The following is a 17816-nucleotide window of genomic DNA, read 5'->3' on the forward strand; positions in this document are numbered from 1 at the left end:
TAAGATCTTAGGTAGGCAAGGGCTGGAGTACCCATCACCCCTTATGACACCGTGGCAGCCATTAGACCCAATATCAGATCAAGAAAAATCCCCTGGTCTTACCTAGACTATCAGAACATTTATCCAATTTGTTCAAAGCCTGAAAATATTATTACAACATGAATAGAAGGTGTAAGAGTGTCAATCCTCTTATTTTTATCTCTCTTCAACCTGTAGCCCTCTAACTTATTCCTTGTATGGCTGATCTATTCCCTGCCCTTCTCCACACCAGAGTTTGTCCTTCCCTACTTTCATGTTGTCTTTACATAGTTTTTCTACTTTTATTTCTTTCCCACCCACTATTCCAAATGTGATTTGTACTATGATATAAAACTCTCATCTAGATACTTTAAACCCCAATAATAACTGTATTCCTCTTTTACTGAATGCCCCCCCACCTTTTTTAAAGAAGCTGTATAATATAGTAGTTCAACTTACAGGATCTAGAGATTATCTGTCCAGGTTCAAATCCTAGCTCATTTAGTAGTTGTATGACTTTTCATAGTATACTTACCCAGTTCATCTCAATTCCCTCATCTGGTTATATTTTAGGGATTTTAGGGTTAAATGAGATAATATATATATAAAGCTCTTAGCATAATATCTGGTACTGTTATTAATAGTAATTGAGTATATTCATTATACTTTTTCCACATTAGTCTTTGGTGACAAAACATACTTTAAATGTGTTCAAATACTGCTCTTAAGAATGTTTTAAGAAAAACATGGCAATTTTTATCATCTGTATTCCAGGTGCAAAAAGAGAAGAAGAAAAAATGTCAGAAATTATGAGAAAGCATGTTGAATTGTAAAATTTAAATTGTAAGGGACCTTTGTGCAATTTCTCATTTTTACAATGAAAGAAGCCAAGACTCAGAGATTAAATGACTTGCCCAAAATTACATATCTAATTAATAGCAGGACTAGAAATCGATTTCATATCTCTTGATTCCCAGGCAATGCCATTTCTATAAAATGAAATTGACTTTTAGTTATCAGTGGAGAATTGAAAATCAAACCTGTAATATACAAACTCTTTCAACTTTCCACCCCCCCAACTATTATATTTCTCTGTTTCTGCACCCATCCATAACTCTCTATTTATTTTGAAAGAAGAATTATCTTTTCTTCTATTCAAAGTTTATGTCTCCGCCTGTAATCGTAATCTTTCCAATTCTGCCCCCTCTGGGTCTTTAGAAGACCAGCTATCTCTCTCCTCTTGCCCTTATTTTCAGTATCTTCTCCCTGTGGCCTCTTTCTTTTCAGCATATAAATATGCTCAAGTCTCTTCCTTCTTTAGCTGCCAGTCCCCATCTAGCCAGATGGTCTTCTTCTCTTTATATTTCCACTGCACTTTGTACCTACTTCTCTTTTCAGGACATAGTGTACTGTGTATGTGTATCAAGGCACAAAAGTAGAATAATGTGTACTGGAGTTGTAGGTACAGTTGAAGTATAGAGAAGGATTTGGATAGTGAAGAAGAGGATAGAGGTTATTTAAAGTGAAGGAAACTCACTTTAAATTTTACTGGAGCAAGCTTGTACTAGCTTGTGAGATGATTATTAAATTTTGGGGAATCAGGCATCATTAAAGTTTAATTATATAAACTTTCAATTAAGTTATATTAAACACAAAGGTTATAAATATTAAAAACTAACCATTTCCTAATTATTCTACTACATTTTACTGTTATCTGTATCCTTGAGATTATTTGCATCTATATTTATATCTGTATGGTGGAAATACTGTATAAAGGGGTGCTATTGTGCATTTCTTCCCAACTTTGCATTCAGTTATGTCACATTTGTAGCTTGAAATCAGTCATGGTGGGAATACTTATAGAATGGAAATCAGCAAACACTACAAATCAGGGCCTAACTTATTGTTTTGTTTATTGTTTATACCTAAGAAAGTGATGGAGAAAATGACAGTAGTGCAAACTTAATTTATCAGTGTGTCATGTCTGTAGCCCTTATATTGTGGATAGCAAGAAAAATTGAAGGAATATTCTTCTAGCATTTGAAAATTACTATCTAATTCAGCAAGGAAATTGCTTAAGGCTATGGGTGAATGAGTGAAATCCCAACATATGTCTTTATTGTTTTACTTTTATTAAAGTCAACAAAAATATCAAACAACGCTCGAATTGACGAATGTGAGAACTACATTCATTTATCAATTGTAACCATAGGTTGATACAGATACAAGAGTTTGGCAAAATTCAATGAAAACGTTCAGTGATAATCAATTAGATATATGGAATTTACAGTTAAGCATGCTGTATATTTTATCATTATTTGTAAATTGTGTGCTATACATCCTTCACATATAATACATATATATGCATAAAATTTTTTGGAGAAGCGAGTTATTGAATATTTATTAACCACTGCTATGGAAAACTGTACAAGTAAAGACATTTAGTCCCCATAACAATCATATGTATTAGGTACTATTATTTATTTATTTGGTTGTGTTGGGTCTTAGTTGCGGCAGGCAGGCTCCTTAGTTGTGGCTTGCCAGCTCCTTAGTTGTGGCATGCGAACTCTTAGTTGTGGCATGCATGTGACATCTAGTTCCCGGACCAGGGATCGAACCCGGGCCCCCTGCATTGGGAGCGGGGAGTCTTAACCTCCATGCCACCAGGGAAGTTCCATGTTAGGTACTATTATTATCCCCATTTTGCAGAGGAGAAAACTAAGCTCAGAGTTTAAATTACTTGTCTAAGATCATCCAACTAGTAAATGATAGAGATGGAATTTTCACCCAGGTAGTCTGGCTCTAAACCCAGGCTATAAACAATGGATAACACTGAGGATATTTTAGGAGGAGAAAAATAACGATATATTTTCGTAACAATACTCAAAATTAACTGCTTGTAGGGAGAAGAGATGGGGGAGGAAGCCCATTTTAGAAGCTATTACAATCCAATCTTGGAGTAAGATTATTCTTATGTAGGAATTAAGAGGGAAAATTAATTCTGTCTAGAAGAATACCTTGAAAATTAAATTTAGTGCAGCAGTCAATCACTACATGTAATACAGTAAATAAAATTGTTGAATACAATACTCAGCAATGCTTTAGAACACTACTACTCAAGACCTCTGTTTAGTAGTTGAAAGATGTGTTTGATATGTCAATAAATAATGATGCTTAAGGTTTAAAAAGTGCCTATACTCATTTATACATACACATGACAGATTTTTCTAGACGGACCTATTCTACAACTTCAAATGAGAAAGCCCCTCAAACAATGCTGTTCAACAGAAATCTTAATGCATCTGAAAACCAGGATTTGACAGATGCGGTTAAAAGTAATTCTTCATTTTCAGAAGTTTTGAATGTGAACTTTGAATTGGGAAATGAAGTTTGGGATGATTTTGATGATGAAAGCTTAATAGAAGTTACTAGCTTTTCAACTGATACCGAGAAGACAAAAACATCAGGTAAATAGCATGAAATATATTTCATTTGTATGTATTTTTGTATATATGTGTGTATTGTATTTGAAATATATGTTAGAATGAAATAATTTTATGAGAAATTATTTGAATATTTTTCAGTTAAGCTTTTGGGACTAATTTTCTTTTTCTTTTTTGTGTGCTTGCTTAATTAGTTTCAGTTTGTTAAGATTATAATTTTTAGCAAAAGTAAAATTTGACCCTCCCGCAAATAACATTTCCTATCCCTAGGGACAGAGGTCAAGGTTATTCCATGATGACGATATAGGAAATGAGCTTTTTCTATTCTATTGCTCCTTATCTTGTTAAAGGCTCTATTCAAATTCAGATTGTTTATCGAATTTTCCCTCATAAAACAGACTATCCTGCTCTCCATTTTAAGATCTCACGTAGTCTGGTAATGTTTGTGAAAAACAAAAATGTTCCAATTTAAAAAATATTCTTTTTTCACATGCTAGCAAAAAACATAAAAGATAACTTTTATTTCTAATAGAAATATTGACTTTTCAAGTATAAATAAATAAACAGGAAAAGATTAGTTTCTCTTGTATTAGATATTGTGCTTAAATCATATACAATCCAAAAATAATGGGACTAGGCCTTTGAGTTACCGGTGAATCCACTCTATTTCACCAAAACAGAGAAGTGAAAATCTTGGTAAGTATAAGACAAGATAGGGAGACAGAGATACTCTTTCCCAGGATGGCTGACAGATGGAAATCAGTCCCTTGCAGACCATTGAAAATATTGAATGAACTTCGACTTGATCATTTACATGGCTTAAAAATAAATAAATAAATAAATAAATAAATAAATAAATAAATGATAGTGGTTGGGGACCTTTTAATATAGTGACTAAAAAAATAAGCTAATCTATGTGTTTTATAGATTTATTCTCTTAACTTTGCTCCTTTGTTTTGTCTATGCACATTAAATTTGATTATTGAGAAGAATTTTTCATTCTCTCCTTAACCAGATCATATCTGTTTGGAGAGATATTCTACTCTAGAATAGAATACAGATATTCTATTCGATTTATTTCAAAATGTTATCTTTTTACCTAGGATTTGGAAACCCTTTGAGTTCAAGAACCAGGGAAAGTAAGCTACCCTTTGAAGAATCAAAAAGCAAATTCCAAAGAGAAATGTCAAACAGGCAAGTTTTAGAACTTTATTTTCAAACACTTACAACTTTATATCCTCCTGACATGTAAGTGGAGATGGGGATAAAGTCATTAGATGTCAGAGAAGCAATAGGGCATTAGCCAACTTAAAGCCTCTTAATCTTAGAGCTGTGTTTCTCAAAGTGCTGTTGTCATACCACCCCAAAATCAAAATTACCCAGGGGTGCACATTAAAAATGCACATTCTTGGGCCCCATGCTAGACTTACTGAATCATGGTCTCTGGGGCTGGAGCTGAGGAATCTTCACTTTTTATAAGATGTGAAAACTGAATAGGAGTTTGACAGGTAGAAAAGAGGAGACTAAGGCATTCCAGGTAGAAGAGTACATGTAAAGGGATAAGGCTTGAAAAGGCATCCCATGCTCAAGGGTCAGTAAAGTGTGGCCTATGTAGCCATAGAATTAAGGCTGAGATTGCTGAGGTCTGTGAGGGGCCATGAATGCCATATTTAGATACCTGTGCTGTATCCAGTAGGTCAGGGGTCACAAGCTCAAACTGCCTTTGGGATTTCATGGGCCAAGGTTAACTGTAGAGTGTCCCATCTAAAGGGAATAACCACTACTCTGCTCCAACCAGTTGTTGCTGTACAGGAAATGTGAGTCTAGTGTTGTCAAATATCCTGATTTTTAAAAAAAGCTAAGATCAAAAATTTATGTGACATCTCCTAACTTAAAAAATTTTTTAACATCTTTATTGGAGTATAATTGCTTTACAGTGGTGTGCTAGTTTCTGCTTTACAGCAAAGTGAATCAGTTATACATATACATATGTCCCCATATCTCTTCCCTCTTGCATCTCTGTCCCTCCCACCCTCCCTATCCCACCCCTCTAGGTGGTCACAAAGCACTGAGCTGACCTCCCTGTGCTATGCGGCTGCTTCCCACTAGCTATCTATTTTACGTTTGGTAGTGTATATATGTCCATGCCACTCTCTCACTTTGTCCCAGCTTACCCTTCCCCCTCCTCATATCCTCAAGTCCATTCTCTAGTAGGTCTGCATCTTTATTCCCATCTTGCCCCTAGGTTCTTCATGTCCATTTTTTTTTTTTAGATTCTATATATATGTGTTAGCATACAGTATTTGTTTTTCTCTTTCTGACTTACTTCGCTCTGTATGACAGTCTCTAGGTCCATCCACCTCACTACAAATAACTCAGTTTCATTCCTTTTTATGGCTGAGTAATATCCCATTGTATATATGTGCCACATCTTCTTTATCCATTCATCTATTGATGGACACTTCGGTTGCTTCCATGTCCTGGCTACTGTAAACAGAGCTGCAATGAACATTTTGGTACATGACTTTTTCTGAATTATGGTTTACTCAGGGTATATGCCCAGCAGTGGGATTGCTGAGTCATATGTTAGTTCTATTTTTAGTTTTTTAAGGAACGTCCATACTGCTCCCCATAGTGGCTGTATCAATTTACATTCCCACCAACAATGCAAGAGGGTTGCCTTTTCTGCACACCCTGTCCAGCATTTATTGTTTGTAGATTTTTTGATGATGGCCATTCTGACTGGCGTGAGATGATATCTCATTGTAGTTTTGATTTGCATTTCTCTAATGATTAATGATGTTGAGCATTCTTTCATGTGTCTGTTGGCAATCTGTATGTCTTCTTTGGAGAAATGTCTATTTAGGTCTTCTGCACATTTTTGGATTGGGTTGTTTGTTTTTTTAATGTTGAGCTGCATGAGCTGCTTGTAAATTTTGGAGATTAATCCTTTGTCAGTTGCTTCATTTGCAGATATTTCTCCCATTCTGAGGGTTGTCTTTTGGTCTTGTTTATGGTTTCCTTTGCTGTGCAAAAGCTTTGAAGTTTCATTAGGTCCCATTTGTTTATTTTTGTTTTTATTTCCATTTCTCTAGGAGGTGCGTCAAAAAGGATCTTGCTGTGATTTATGTCATAGTGTGTTCTGCCTATGTTTTCCCCTAAACTTTGATGGTGTCTGGCCTTACATTTAGGTCTTTAATCCATTTTGAGTTTATTTTTGTGTATGGTGTTAGGGAGTGTTCTAATTTCATTCTTTTACATGTAGCTTTCCAGTTTTCCCAGCACCACTTATTGAAGAGGCTGTATTTTCTTCACTGTATATGCTTGCCTCCTTTATCAAAGATAAGGTGACCATATGTGCATGGGTTTATCTCTTGGCTTTCTATCCTGTTCCATTGATCTATATTTCTGTTTCTGTGCCAGTACCATACTGTCTTGATTACTCTAGCTTTGTAGTATAGTCTGAAGTCAGGGAGCGTGATTCCTCCAGCTCCGTTTTTCTGTCTCAAGATTGCTTTGGCTATTCTGGGTCTTTTGTGTTTCCACACAAATTGTGAAATTTTTTGTTCTAGTTCTGTGAAAAATGCCAGTTGTAGTTTGATACGGATTGCATTGAATCTGTAGATTCCTTTGGGTAGTAGAGTCATTTTCACAATGTTGATTCTTCCAATCCAAGAACATGGTATATCTCTCCATCTATTTGTATCATCTTTAATTTCTTTCACCAGTGTCTTATGGTTTTCTGCATACAGGTCTTTTGTCTCCTTAGGTAGGTTTATTCCTAGGTATTTTATTCTTTTTGTTGCAATGGTAAATGGGAGTGTTTCCTTAATTTCTCTTTCAGATTTTTCATCAGTAGTGAATAGGAATGCAAGAGATTTCTGTAGTTTTGTATCCTGCTACTTTACCAAATTCATTGATTAGCTCCAGTAGTTTTCTGGTAGCATCTTTAGGATTCTCTGTGTTAAGTATCATGTCATCTACAAACAGTGACAGCTTTACTTATTCTTTCCCAATTTGGATTCCTTTTATTTCTTTTTCTTCTCTGATTGCTGTGGCTAAAACTTCCAAAACTATGTTGAACAATAGTGGGAGAGTGGGCAACCTTGTCTTGTTCCTGATCTTAGTGGAAATGGTTTCAGTTTTTCACCATTGAGGACGATGTTGAGTGGGTTTGTAATATATGGCCTTTATTATGTTGAGGAAAGTTCCCTCTATGCCTACTTTCTGGTGAGTTTTTATCATAAATGGGTTTTGAATTTTGTCGAAAGCTTTCTGTGCATCTATTGAGATGATCATATGCTTTTTCTCCTTCAATTTGTTAATATGGTGTATCACGTTGATTGATTTGCATGTATTGAAGAATCCTTGCATTCCTGGGATAAACGCCACTTGACCATAGTGTATTATCCTTTCAATGTGCTGTTGGATTCTGTTCGCTAGTATTTTCTTGAGGAGTTTTGCATCTATGTTCATCAGTGATATTGGCCTGTAGTTTTCTTTCTTTGTGACATCTTTGTCTGGTTATGGTATCAGAGTGATGATGGCCTCGTAGAATGAGTTTGGGAGTGTTCCTCCCTCTGCTATATTTTGGAAGAGTTTGAGAAGGATAGGTGTTAGCTGTTCTCTAAATGTTTGATAGAATTCTCCTGTAAAGCCATCTGGTCCTGGGCTTTTGTTTGTTGGAAGATTTTTAATCACAGTTTCAATTTCAGTGTTTGTGATTGGTCTGTTCATACTTTCTATTTCTTCCTGGTTCAGTCTCGGAAGGTTGTGCATTTCTAAGAATTTGTCCATTTCTTCCAGTTTGTCCATTTTATTGGCATATAGTTGCTTGTAGTAATCTCTCATGAACCTTTGTATTTCTGCAGTGTCAGTTGTTACTTCCCCTTTTTCATTTCTAATTCTATTGATTTGAATCTTCTCCCTTTTTTTCTTGATGAGTCTGGCTAATGGTTTATCAATTTTGTTTATCTTCTCAAAGAACCAGCTTTTAGTTTTATTGATCTTTGCTATCGTTTCCTTCGTTTCTTTTTCATTTATTTCTGATCTGATCTTGATAATTTCTTTCCTTCTGCTAACTTTGGGGTTTTTTGTTCTTCATTCTCTAATTGCTTTAGGTGTAAGGTTAGGTTGTCTATATGAGATGTTTCATGTTTTTTAAGGTAAGATTGTATTGCTATAAATTTCCCTCTTATAACTGCTTTTGCTGCATCCCATAAGTTTTGGGTGTCGTGTTTTCATTGTCATTTGTTTGTAGATATTTTTTGATTTCCTCTTTGATTTCTTCAGTGATCTCTTTGTTATTAAGTAGTGTGTTGTTTAGCCTCCATATGTTTGTATTTCTTACAGATTTTTTCCTATAATTGATATCTAGTCTTGTAGCGTTGTGGTTGGAAAAGATACTTGATACGATTTCAATTTTCTTAACTTTACCAAGGCTTGATTTGTGACCCAAGCTATGATCTATCCTGGAGAATGTTCCATGAGCACTTGAGAAGAATGTGTATACTATTGTTTTTGGATGGAATATCCTATAAATATCAATTAAGTCCATCTTGTTTAATGTATCATTTAAAGCTTGTGTTTCCTTATTTATTTTCATTTTGGATGATCTGTCCATTGGTGAAAGTGAGGTGTTAAAGTCCCCTACTATGATTGTGTTACTGTCAATTTCCCCTTTTATGGCTGTTAGTAATTGCCTTATGTATTGAGGTGCTCCTATGTTGGGTGCATAAATATTTACAATTGTTATATCTTCTTCTTGGATTGATCCCTTGATCATTATGTAGTGTCCTTCTTTGTCTCTTGTAATTGTCTTTATTTTAGAGTCTATTTTATCTGATATGAGAATTGCTACTCCAGCTTTCTTTTGATTTCCATTTGCATGGAATATCTTTTTCCATCCCCTCACTTTCAGTCTGTATGTGTCCCTAGGTCTGAAGTGGGTCTCTTGTAGACAGCATATATACGTGTCTTGTTTTTGTATCCATTCAGCCAATCTGTGTCTTTTGGTTGGAGCATTTATTCCTTTACATTTAAGGTAATTATCAATATGTATGTTCCTATTTCCACTGTCTTAATTGTTTTTGGTTTATTATTGTAGGTCTTTTCTTTCTCTTTTGTTTCCTCCCTGGAGATGTTCCTTTAGCATTTGTTGTAGAGCTGGTTTGGTGGTGCTGAATTCTCTTAGCTTTTGCTTGTCTGTAAAGCTTTTAATTTCTCCATCAAATCTGAATAAGATCCTTGCTGGGTAGAGTAATCTTGGTTGTAGGTTTTTCTCCTTTATCACTTTAAATATGTCCTGCCACTCCCTTCTGGCTTGCAGAGTTTCTGCTGATAGACCAGCTGTTAACCTTATGGGGATTCCCTTATGTTTTATTTGTTGTTTTTTCATTGCTGCTTTTAATATTTGTTTTTTGTATTTAACTTTTGATAGTTTGATTAATATGTGTCTTGGCATGTTTCTCCTTGGATTTATCCTATATGTGACTGCCTGTGCTTCCTGGACTTGATTGACTATTTCTTTTCCCATATTAGGGAAGTTTTCAAGTATAATCTCTTGAAATATTTTCTCAGTCCCTTTCTCTTTCTCTTCTTCTGGGACCCCTATAATTCGAATGTTGGCGCGTTTAATGTTGTCCCAGAGGTCTCTGAGACTGTCCTCAATTCTTTTCATTCTTTTTTCTTTATTTTGCTCTGTGGTAGTTATTTCCACTATTTTATCTTCCAGTTCATTTATCCATTCTTCTGCCTCAGTTATTCTGCTATTGACCCCTTCTAGAGAATTTTTAATATCATTTATTGTTTTGTTCATCACTGTTTGTTTTCTCTTTAGTTTTTCTAAGTCCTTGTTAAATGTTTCTTGTATTTTCTCCATTCTATTTCCAAGATTTTGGATTATCTTTACTATCATTACTCTGAATTCTTTTTCAGGTAGACTGCCTATTTCCTCTTCATTTGTTAGGTCTGGTGGGTTTTTGCCTTGCTCCTTCATCTGCTGTGTGTTTTTCTGTCTTCTCATTTTGCTTAACTTACTGTGGTTGGGGTCTCCTTTTCACAGGCTACAGGTTTGTAGTTCTCGTTGTTTCTGATGTCTGTCCCCAGTGGCTAAGGTTTGTTCAGTGGGTTGTGTAGGCTTCCTGGTGAAGGGGCCTGGTGCCTGTGTTCTTGTGGGTGAGGCTGGATCTTGTCTTTCTGTTGGGCAGGTCCACGTCTGGTGGTGTGTTTTGGGGTGCCTGTGGACTTATTATGATTTTAGGCAGCCTCTCTGCTAATTGATGGGGTTTTGCTCCTGTCTTGCTAGTTGTTTGGCATAGGGTGTCCAGCATTGTAGTTTGCTGGTTGTTGAGTGGAGCTGGGTCTTGGCATTGAGATGGAGATCTCTGGGAGATTTTCGCCATTTGATATTACGTGGAGCTGGAATGTCTCTTGTGGACCAGTGTCCTGAACTCGGCTCTCCCACCTCAGTGGCACAGCCCTGCCGCCTGGCTGGAGCACCAAGAGCCTGTTCTCCACGCAGCTCAGAATAAAAGGGAGGAAAAAAAGAAAGAATGAAGATAAAATAAAATAAAGTTATTAAAATAAAAAATAATTATTTAGAAAAAGAATTTTTAAGTATTAAAAAAAAATTAAAATGAACAGACAGAACCCTAGGACAAATGGTAAAAGCAAAGCTATACAGACAAAATCACACACAGAAGCATATACATACACACTCACAAAAAGAGAAAAAGGGAAAAAAAGATATATATATTGTTGCTCCCAAAGTCCACCTCCTCAATTTGGGATGATTCGTTGTCTATTCAGCTACTCCACAGATGCAGGGTACATGAAGTTGATTGTGGAGATTTAATCCGCTGCTTCTGACGCTGCTGGGAGAGATTTCCCTTTCTCTTCTTTGTTCACACAGCTCCCAGGGGCTCAGCTTGGATTTGGACCCGCCTCTGCGTGTAGGTTCCCTGAGGGTGACGGTTCTTGGTTCAGACAGGATGGGGTAAAGGAGCAGCTGATTTGGGGGCTCTGGCTCACTCAGGGAGGGGTACGGGTGTGGGGCGACCTGAGGTGGCAGAGGCTGGTGTGACGTTGCACCAGCCTGAGGTGCGCTGTGCGTTCTCCCGGGGAAGTTGTCCCTGGATCCCGGGACCCTGGCAGTGGCGGGCTGCACAGGCTCCCCGGAGGGGAGGTATGGATAGTGACCTGTGCTCGCACACAGGCTTCTTGGTGGCGCAGCAGCAGCCTTAGTGTCTCATGCCCGTCTCTGGGGTCCGCGCTGATAGCCGCAGCTCATTCCCGTCTCTGGAGCTCCTTTAAGCGGTGCTCTTAATCCCTCTCCTTGTTCACCAGGAAACAAAGAGGCAAGAAAAAGTCTCTTGTCTCTTTGGCAGTTCCAGACCTTTTCCCGGACTCCCTCCCGGCTAGCCGTGGTGCACTAGCCCTCTCAGGCTGTGTTCACACAGCCAACCCGTAGTCCTCTCCCTGGGATCTGACCTCCGAAGCCCAAGCCTCAGCTCCCAGCCCCCGCCCGCCCCGGCGGGTGAGCAGACAAGCCTCTCAGGCTGGTGAGTGCAGGTCGGCACCGATCCTCTGTGCGGGAATCTCTCCGCTTTGCCCTCTGCACCCCTGTTGCTGTGCTCTGCTCGATGGCTCCGAAGCTTACCCCGTCCAACACCTGCAGTCTCCACCCGTGAGGTCTTCTGCCAGCATTCAGTAGGTGTTCTGTAGGAGTTGTTCCACATGTAGATGTATTTCTGATGTATTTGTGGGGAGGAAGGTGATCTCCTCGTCTTACTCTTCCGCCATCTTGAAGCTCTCCTGACTTCTAAATTTTGACAGCTAATTTTTTAAAATGTGATATGGTCTGCAGCACCCTGTCTCCAAAAAATAATAATAATGCTTGTAGACCGTATGTAGCCTAGAAGCCTCTAGTATTTGATCTCCATAGTAAGCAGTGAGGGCCCATCCAAAATATTTAAGCATAGCTTATATAATTTAATCAGAAAAAATCATTCTAGCAGTGATATCTAGAATGATTTGTAGAGGGTGGGACCAGCAGGGACATGGTGGCCAATGAGAAAGGCAGGCTATGATGAGGCCTCAACTATGGTAGAGGTGATAGAAACTGAGAGGTAGAATTGGATTTTTCAAATATTTCATAGATAACACAGATTAGATTTAGCAATTGCTAGAATATGGTAGTAAAGGAAGAGGGAAGAATAAATGGCAAGTGGGTAGATTGAGGTATTATCTGAGAATATAGAACATAGACGTTTGGGAAAAAAACAATAATTTTAGAAATGTTCAACTTAAAGTATCTTTTTTTAATTTTAATTTTATTTTTTATACAGCAGGTTCTTATTAGTTATCTATTTTATACATATTAGTGTATATATGTCAATCCCAATCACCCAATTCATCACACCACAACCACTGCCCATCCCCGCAACTTACAGTATCTTTGTAGAAATGTAAAATGCATTTGGATATTGGACCTGATTAGAACTCAAGGGAGAGAAATTATAGCCAGAGCCAAAACTTTCCCACAGAGAAGAAACATTTATAACTTTTTATTCATGGTCCAACTTTCTACCTAAGGATTATTTATGTCTCCTGCTTTAAAAAAGTTTTAAATTTGTGGTGTCTTTTGATACTTTTGCTATTATTTAGTCATTTTACTGAACATTAGTATCAACATCACAGAATCATAGATTTCAGAGAATTCCAGAGTTGAAGGAGCTTAACTTAAATGTCATTTAGTCTCCCCACCACTGGATCCTTGAATAACCATCCAACATCACTGGCAAGTAATCATGCTATTTCTACCAAGACAACTTCAGTGTCCAGGAGCTTATTCACTCTTCAGTGCTTGTTCCATGTTTGGATCTCTCAGATCACTCAATAGCTTTTAAAAATATTTGTCTAAAATTTGTCTTTTTATCATTTCCATTCATTGCTTCTAACTCTGAGTCATACGGAATAAACAGATTAGAAACATCAAAGTGGAACAAAGCCGGGGGTATAGAGAAAATAGGCAAATCACAAGTAGGAAGATAACAAGGCATATGAACAGTTTTGTGCACCACACTTTTAGAAAAGTACAAATAATTTTGGGAGAGTTTAGAAGTGACCAACAGAAGATAAGTGGGTTTAAAAAGGAATCCTATCAAGAAACCTCTGAGAAACCGATGCCAGAAGTTGCTGCTAGGAAGAAGGCCTGTGGGATCTGAGGGTCTGAGATGAAAAGGAAACACATGCTTTTCCTTTCATACCCTTTTTACTATATTAATTCCTTGCCATTCATCAGAGATAAAGAGATTCAGTTCTTATCAATATATGTGATTCTTCCCTACCCATATCTACTGTTTATTGCTCCTTGTATGACTGTCACATTTTAGCCTGTGTCAGCTTAAATTGTCTCCTCCTCATAGTGGCATCCATGACCACTTTTTTAAGTTGGTTTGTGCCTCCACACTGTTATTTCCTATAATATTGCTCATTTCATTTCTTTCATATCACTTCAGGATCTATAATTATATTTATTGTTTATTCATTGTCTGTCCCTCTATAGATGATAACCACCTGAGGATGTGTTTACTATTTCATACTTAACTCCTAGTATAATGTGTGGCATACAGTAGTGAATAATAAATGTTTTTTAATGAATTAATTTAATACAAAAGATTAAAGGTGAATTCTAGTATACAGTTATACATGAACAGATAGGTAGAGATGTCTGTCTACAGTGAGACCAGAATAGGGAAAGGAGACTAAAAGTTAAGCAAATGGGATTTAGAAAAGATTTACAAACTGCTAGATGATAGATGATTAAGCATAAGACAGTTTTAATGAAAATTGTTGAATGATTATTTCTGTAGGCCTTTAAAAGTAAATTCTTATTTTATTTGGACTATATAAGTTGTTGTTTTATCTAAAAGAAAGGAGATACACCAAGTTCTCCATGAGTCTAAGAAATGGAGCATTAATTTTGGGGTTGATAAATATGATAAACTCGAATCATATTTTCCAAAGGATCACTGTTGATCTAAATTAGAATGGTTTGTTTCTCTTATTTGCTGTATTTTATAAATAATTCATTTTGATTTTTAGTTTTGTTTCATCACATGAGAAGCCAGATATTTATTTATCAAATTCTGCTATGTCCAAGTTTGCTGCATCCTCCATGACAAAATTACCTCAACAAGCTGGAAATGCAAGTATTATAAGAAGAAGCACTTCTTTGTTTTTCTTTTAAATACCACCTGAATAGTTAAACCTTCAATGATTGCTAAATTTTTTAACCTCAAAATATAGGTCCATTTACAAGAAATAAAACAACAAAGTCTGTCGCCAGAGATTGAAAAGCTGTACTTTACTCACTCTGAAAAAATACCAAGCTCTTCAAATTTTGTTAAGAATGTGGATTGCTTTATTAGAAACAATGAACATAAAAAGGAGATTGATTTGAGGTAAGAACTCTTTAAAAATATTTTGAAACTACACTAGTAAGAACTTTTTACAAAGAAGTTCAGTATTCCTTTTCCCTTGTTTCATTTTAAAGATCAGAACCTAAATGTTTTGTTTACTTAAAGACATTAAAATTTTAGACCACTGGTGAGCTAAGCTCCTTAAGATAATTCAAAATATCAAATATCTCAATTTTTGAGAACCCATATATTTGATGCTAGTAATTAAAACATATTATGCTGATAAACTTTTTTTTATTGATTTGAATACACTATGTTGATAATATGAAGTGTAAGGTCACTTGAGAAATGAGATCAGCTAATTTTTTTAACATTCAAGTTGTATTTTAGCCACCAAGTTCTGTTACAATTCTACAGATTCAAAGTGAAAGTCAGACTAAGTCTAATCAGTGCCCCGACTGCTGGTCATTTTTATGGGTAACTCTAGCAGTTTCCCTCTCCTTGAATAGTCAAGGTTTATAGACCTGTTGACACTGATTAAATGGCATTACTTTCCAATATGTTTAAAGAAATATCTAAGATACTTCTCTCTATCTTTCACAGTTTATGAAATCTTAATTTGCTCCAGACTTTTTACAAGGTTATGCACATTGAAGTTTGTTTAATAAATTAACCCTCTCAGCAATCTTCAAGTTTATCCATTTTATATTTATTATTATTTATTATAAATTTAAAAATAAATTGTGTTACAAAAATAGTATTTTTACGTTTGCTTTTTCCTCCAGTCGGTATTATCCTGAGGATGAAGCTGATGAAATGAAGTCTTTTCTGGGAATATTTGATGGTATTTTCTAAAACAATCAGACAAAAATGCTTTTTATATTAATAAGACAAAGCATTAAAGACACTTAATTACAAAGCATGATTTTTATTTTTAAAAAGTAGTTCATATTTGTTCAGATTTTTTTTCTCTTGGATTTGACTAGCTTTGTTGACTCTTTTGCAACAAAATATTTGGACTGATTTTTTTCCCCATCATATTGATAACTTCATATAAAGCACTTTTGCAGTGGCTTTGTTTCATAAGTTGATAATTGTTTCATTTAGAAATAATTATTGGTTATTAATTGGGTTTTGACGGGAACAAATTTTATATTTTCTTAACAAGAAAAAAGGTATTCTGTGAAAGCAAAATGATGGTAGGTCAGTGAATCTATTTACTTTATCGATTTTTCACCATTATTGTTTTGTTTTACTAAAGATTTTTAAGAATCCAATGGCTGTCTGAACCTATTGTTATATCATTTCAAGCAACAATAAATGAAACATTAATCAATATAGACTGTTTAACTTGTTTCTCAATGTGACAAATTCTAAAACTTTGTTATGTTGAATTTTACTATAGCAAAAGCTATTTTATGTTATTTTCCAGTGGGATATATCTCAAATTTCTTTACTGTTAAGTAGTATATAGGCACTGTAAACAATGTTTATATATAGTTGGGTTTTGCTTTCTAATCCAGTCTGACCATCTTTGACTGTTTAGATCATTTACATTTTTAAATTTTCCCATGAATCCATAGTATGGGTTAATTTTATCTTTTTTTCTTATTAGTTACTTATTTTATACATAATGTGTATATATCAATCCCAATCTCCCAATTTATCCCATTACCACCACCACCCACCTACCACTTTCCCCCACTGGTGTCCATATGTTTGTTCTCTACATCTGTGTCTCTATTTCTGCCTTGCAAACTGGTTCATCTGTACCATTTTTCTAGATTCCACATATATGCATTAATATACGATATTTGTTTTTCTCTTTCTGACTTCACTCTGTAGGACAGTCTCTAGGTCCATCCACGTCTCTACAAATGACCCAATTTCATTCGTTTTTATGACTCATTGTCATAAATATACATATAAATGACTCATTGTATATATGTACCACATCTTCTTTATCCATTCGTCTGTCGATGAGCATTTAGGTTGCTTCCATGACCTGGCTATTGTAAATAGTGCTGCAATGAACATTGGGATGCCTGTGTCTTTTTGAATTATGGTTTTCTCAGGGTATATGCCCAGTAGTGGGATTGCTGGGTCATATAGTAATTCTATTTTTAGTTTTATAAAGAACCTGCATACTGTTCTCCATAGTGGCTGTTTCAATTTACATTCCCACCAACAGTGCAAGAGGGTTCCCTTTTCTCCACACCTTCTCCAGCATTTGTTGTTTGTAGATTTTCTGATGATTCCCATTCTAACTGGTGTGAGGTGATACCTCTTTGTAGTTTTGATTTGCATTTCTCTAATAATTAGTGATATTGAGCAACTTTTCATGTGCCTCTTGGCCATCTGTATGTCTTCTTTGGAGAAATGTCTATTTAGGTCTTGAGCCCATTTTTTGATTCGGTTGTTTGTTTTATTAATATTGAGCTGCATGAGCTGTTTATATAATTTGGAGATTAATCCTTTGTGTCTTGATTTGTTTGCAAATATTTTCTCCCATTCTGAGGGTTGTCTTTTCGTCCTGTTTATAGTTTTCTTTGCATGCAAAAGGTTTTAAGTTTCATTTGGTCCCATTTGTTTATTTTTGTTTTTATTTCCGTTACTCTAGGAGGTAGATCAAAAAAGATCTTGCTGTGATTTATGTCAAAGCATGTTCTTCCTATATTTTCCTCTAAGAGTTTTATAGTGTCAGGTCTTACACTTAGGTCTTTAATCCATTTTGAGTTTATTTTTGTATATAGTATTAGGGAGTGTTCTAATTTCATTCTTCTACATGTAGCTGTCCAGTTTTCCCAGCACCACTTACTGAAGAGACTGCCTTTTCTCCATTGTATATCCTTGCGTCCTTTGTCATAGATTAGTTGACCATAGATGTGTGAATTTATCTCTGGGCTTTCTGTCCTGTTCCACTGATCTATAT

At 35.8% G+C, this 17816-nt stretch overlaps 1 protein-coding gene across 2 annotated transcripts in view; it reads left to right on the forward strand.

Annotated features, from left to right (window-relative positions):
- HFM1 (helicase for meiosis 1) overlaps positions 1-16863 on the forward strand; it is a 126860-nt gene extending 109997 nt beyond the window's left edge. The window contains exons 34-38 of one of the 2 annotated variants that reach the window (XM_089919815.1): positions 3372-3485; positions 4565-4655; positions 14568-14679; positions 14772-14926; positions 15670-16863. In XM_089919815.1, the coding sequence (XP_089775941.1) occupies positions 3372-3485; positions 4565-4655; positions 14568-14679; positions 14772-14926; positions 15670-15739 (542 nt within the window). In that variant the 3' untranslated portion in view covers positions 15740-16863. Of the gene's footprint in view, positions 1-3239; positions 3486-4564; positions 4656-14567; positions 14681-14771; positions 14927-15669 lie in introns of both variants that reach the window. The other variant, XM_089919822.1, reaches the window with a different exon arrangement.
- Positions 16864-17816: the final 953 nt, after the last annotated feature.

Source organism: Delphinapterus leucas, chromosome 1 (assembly GCF_059928025.1).
Source record: "Delphinapterus leucas isolate spDelLeu-1000000601 "Yukka" chromosome 1, BTC_Dleu_Yukka2, whole genome shotgun sequence".
Lineage (NCBI taxonomy): Eukaryota > Metazoa > Chordata > Mammalia > Artiodactyla > Monodontidae > Delphinapterus > Delphinapterus leucas.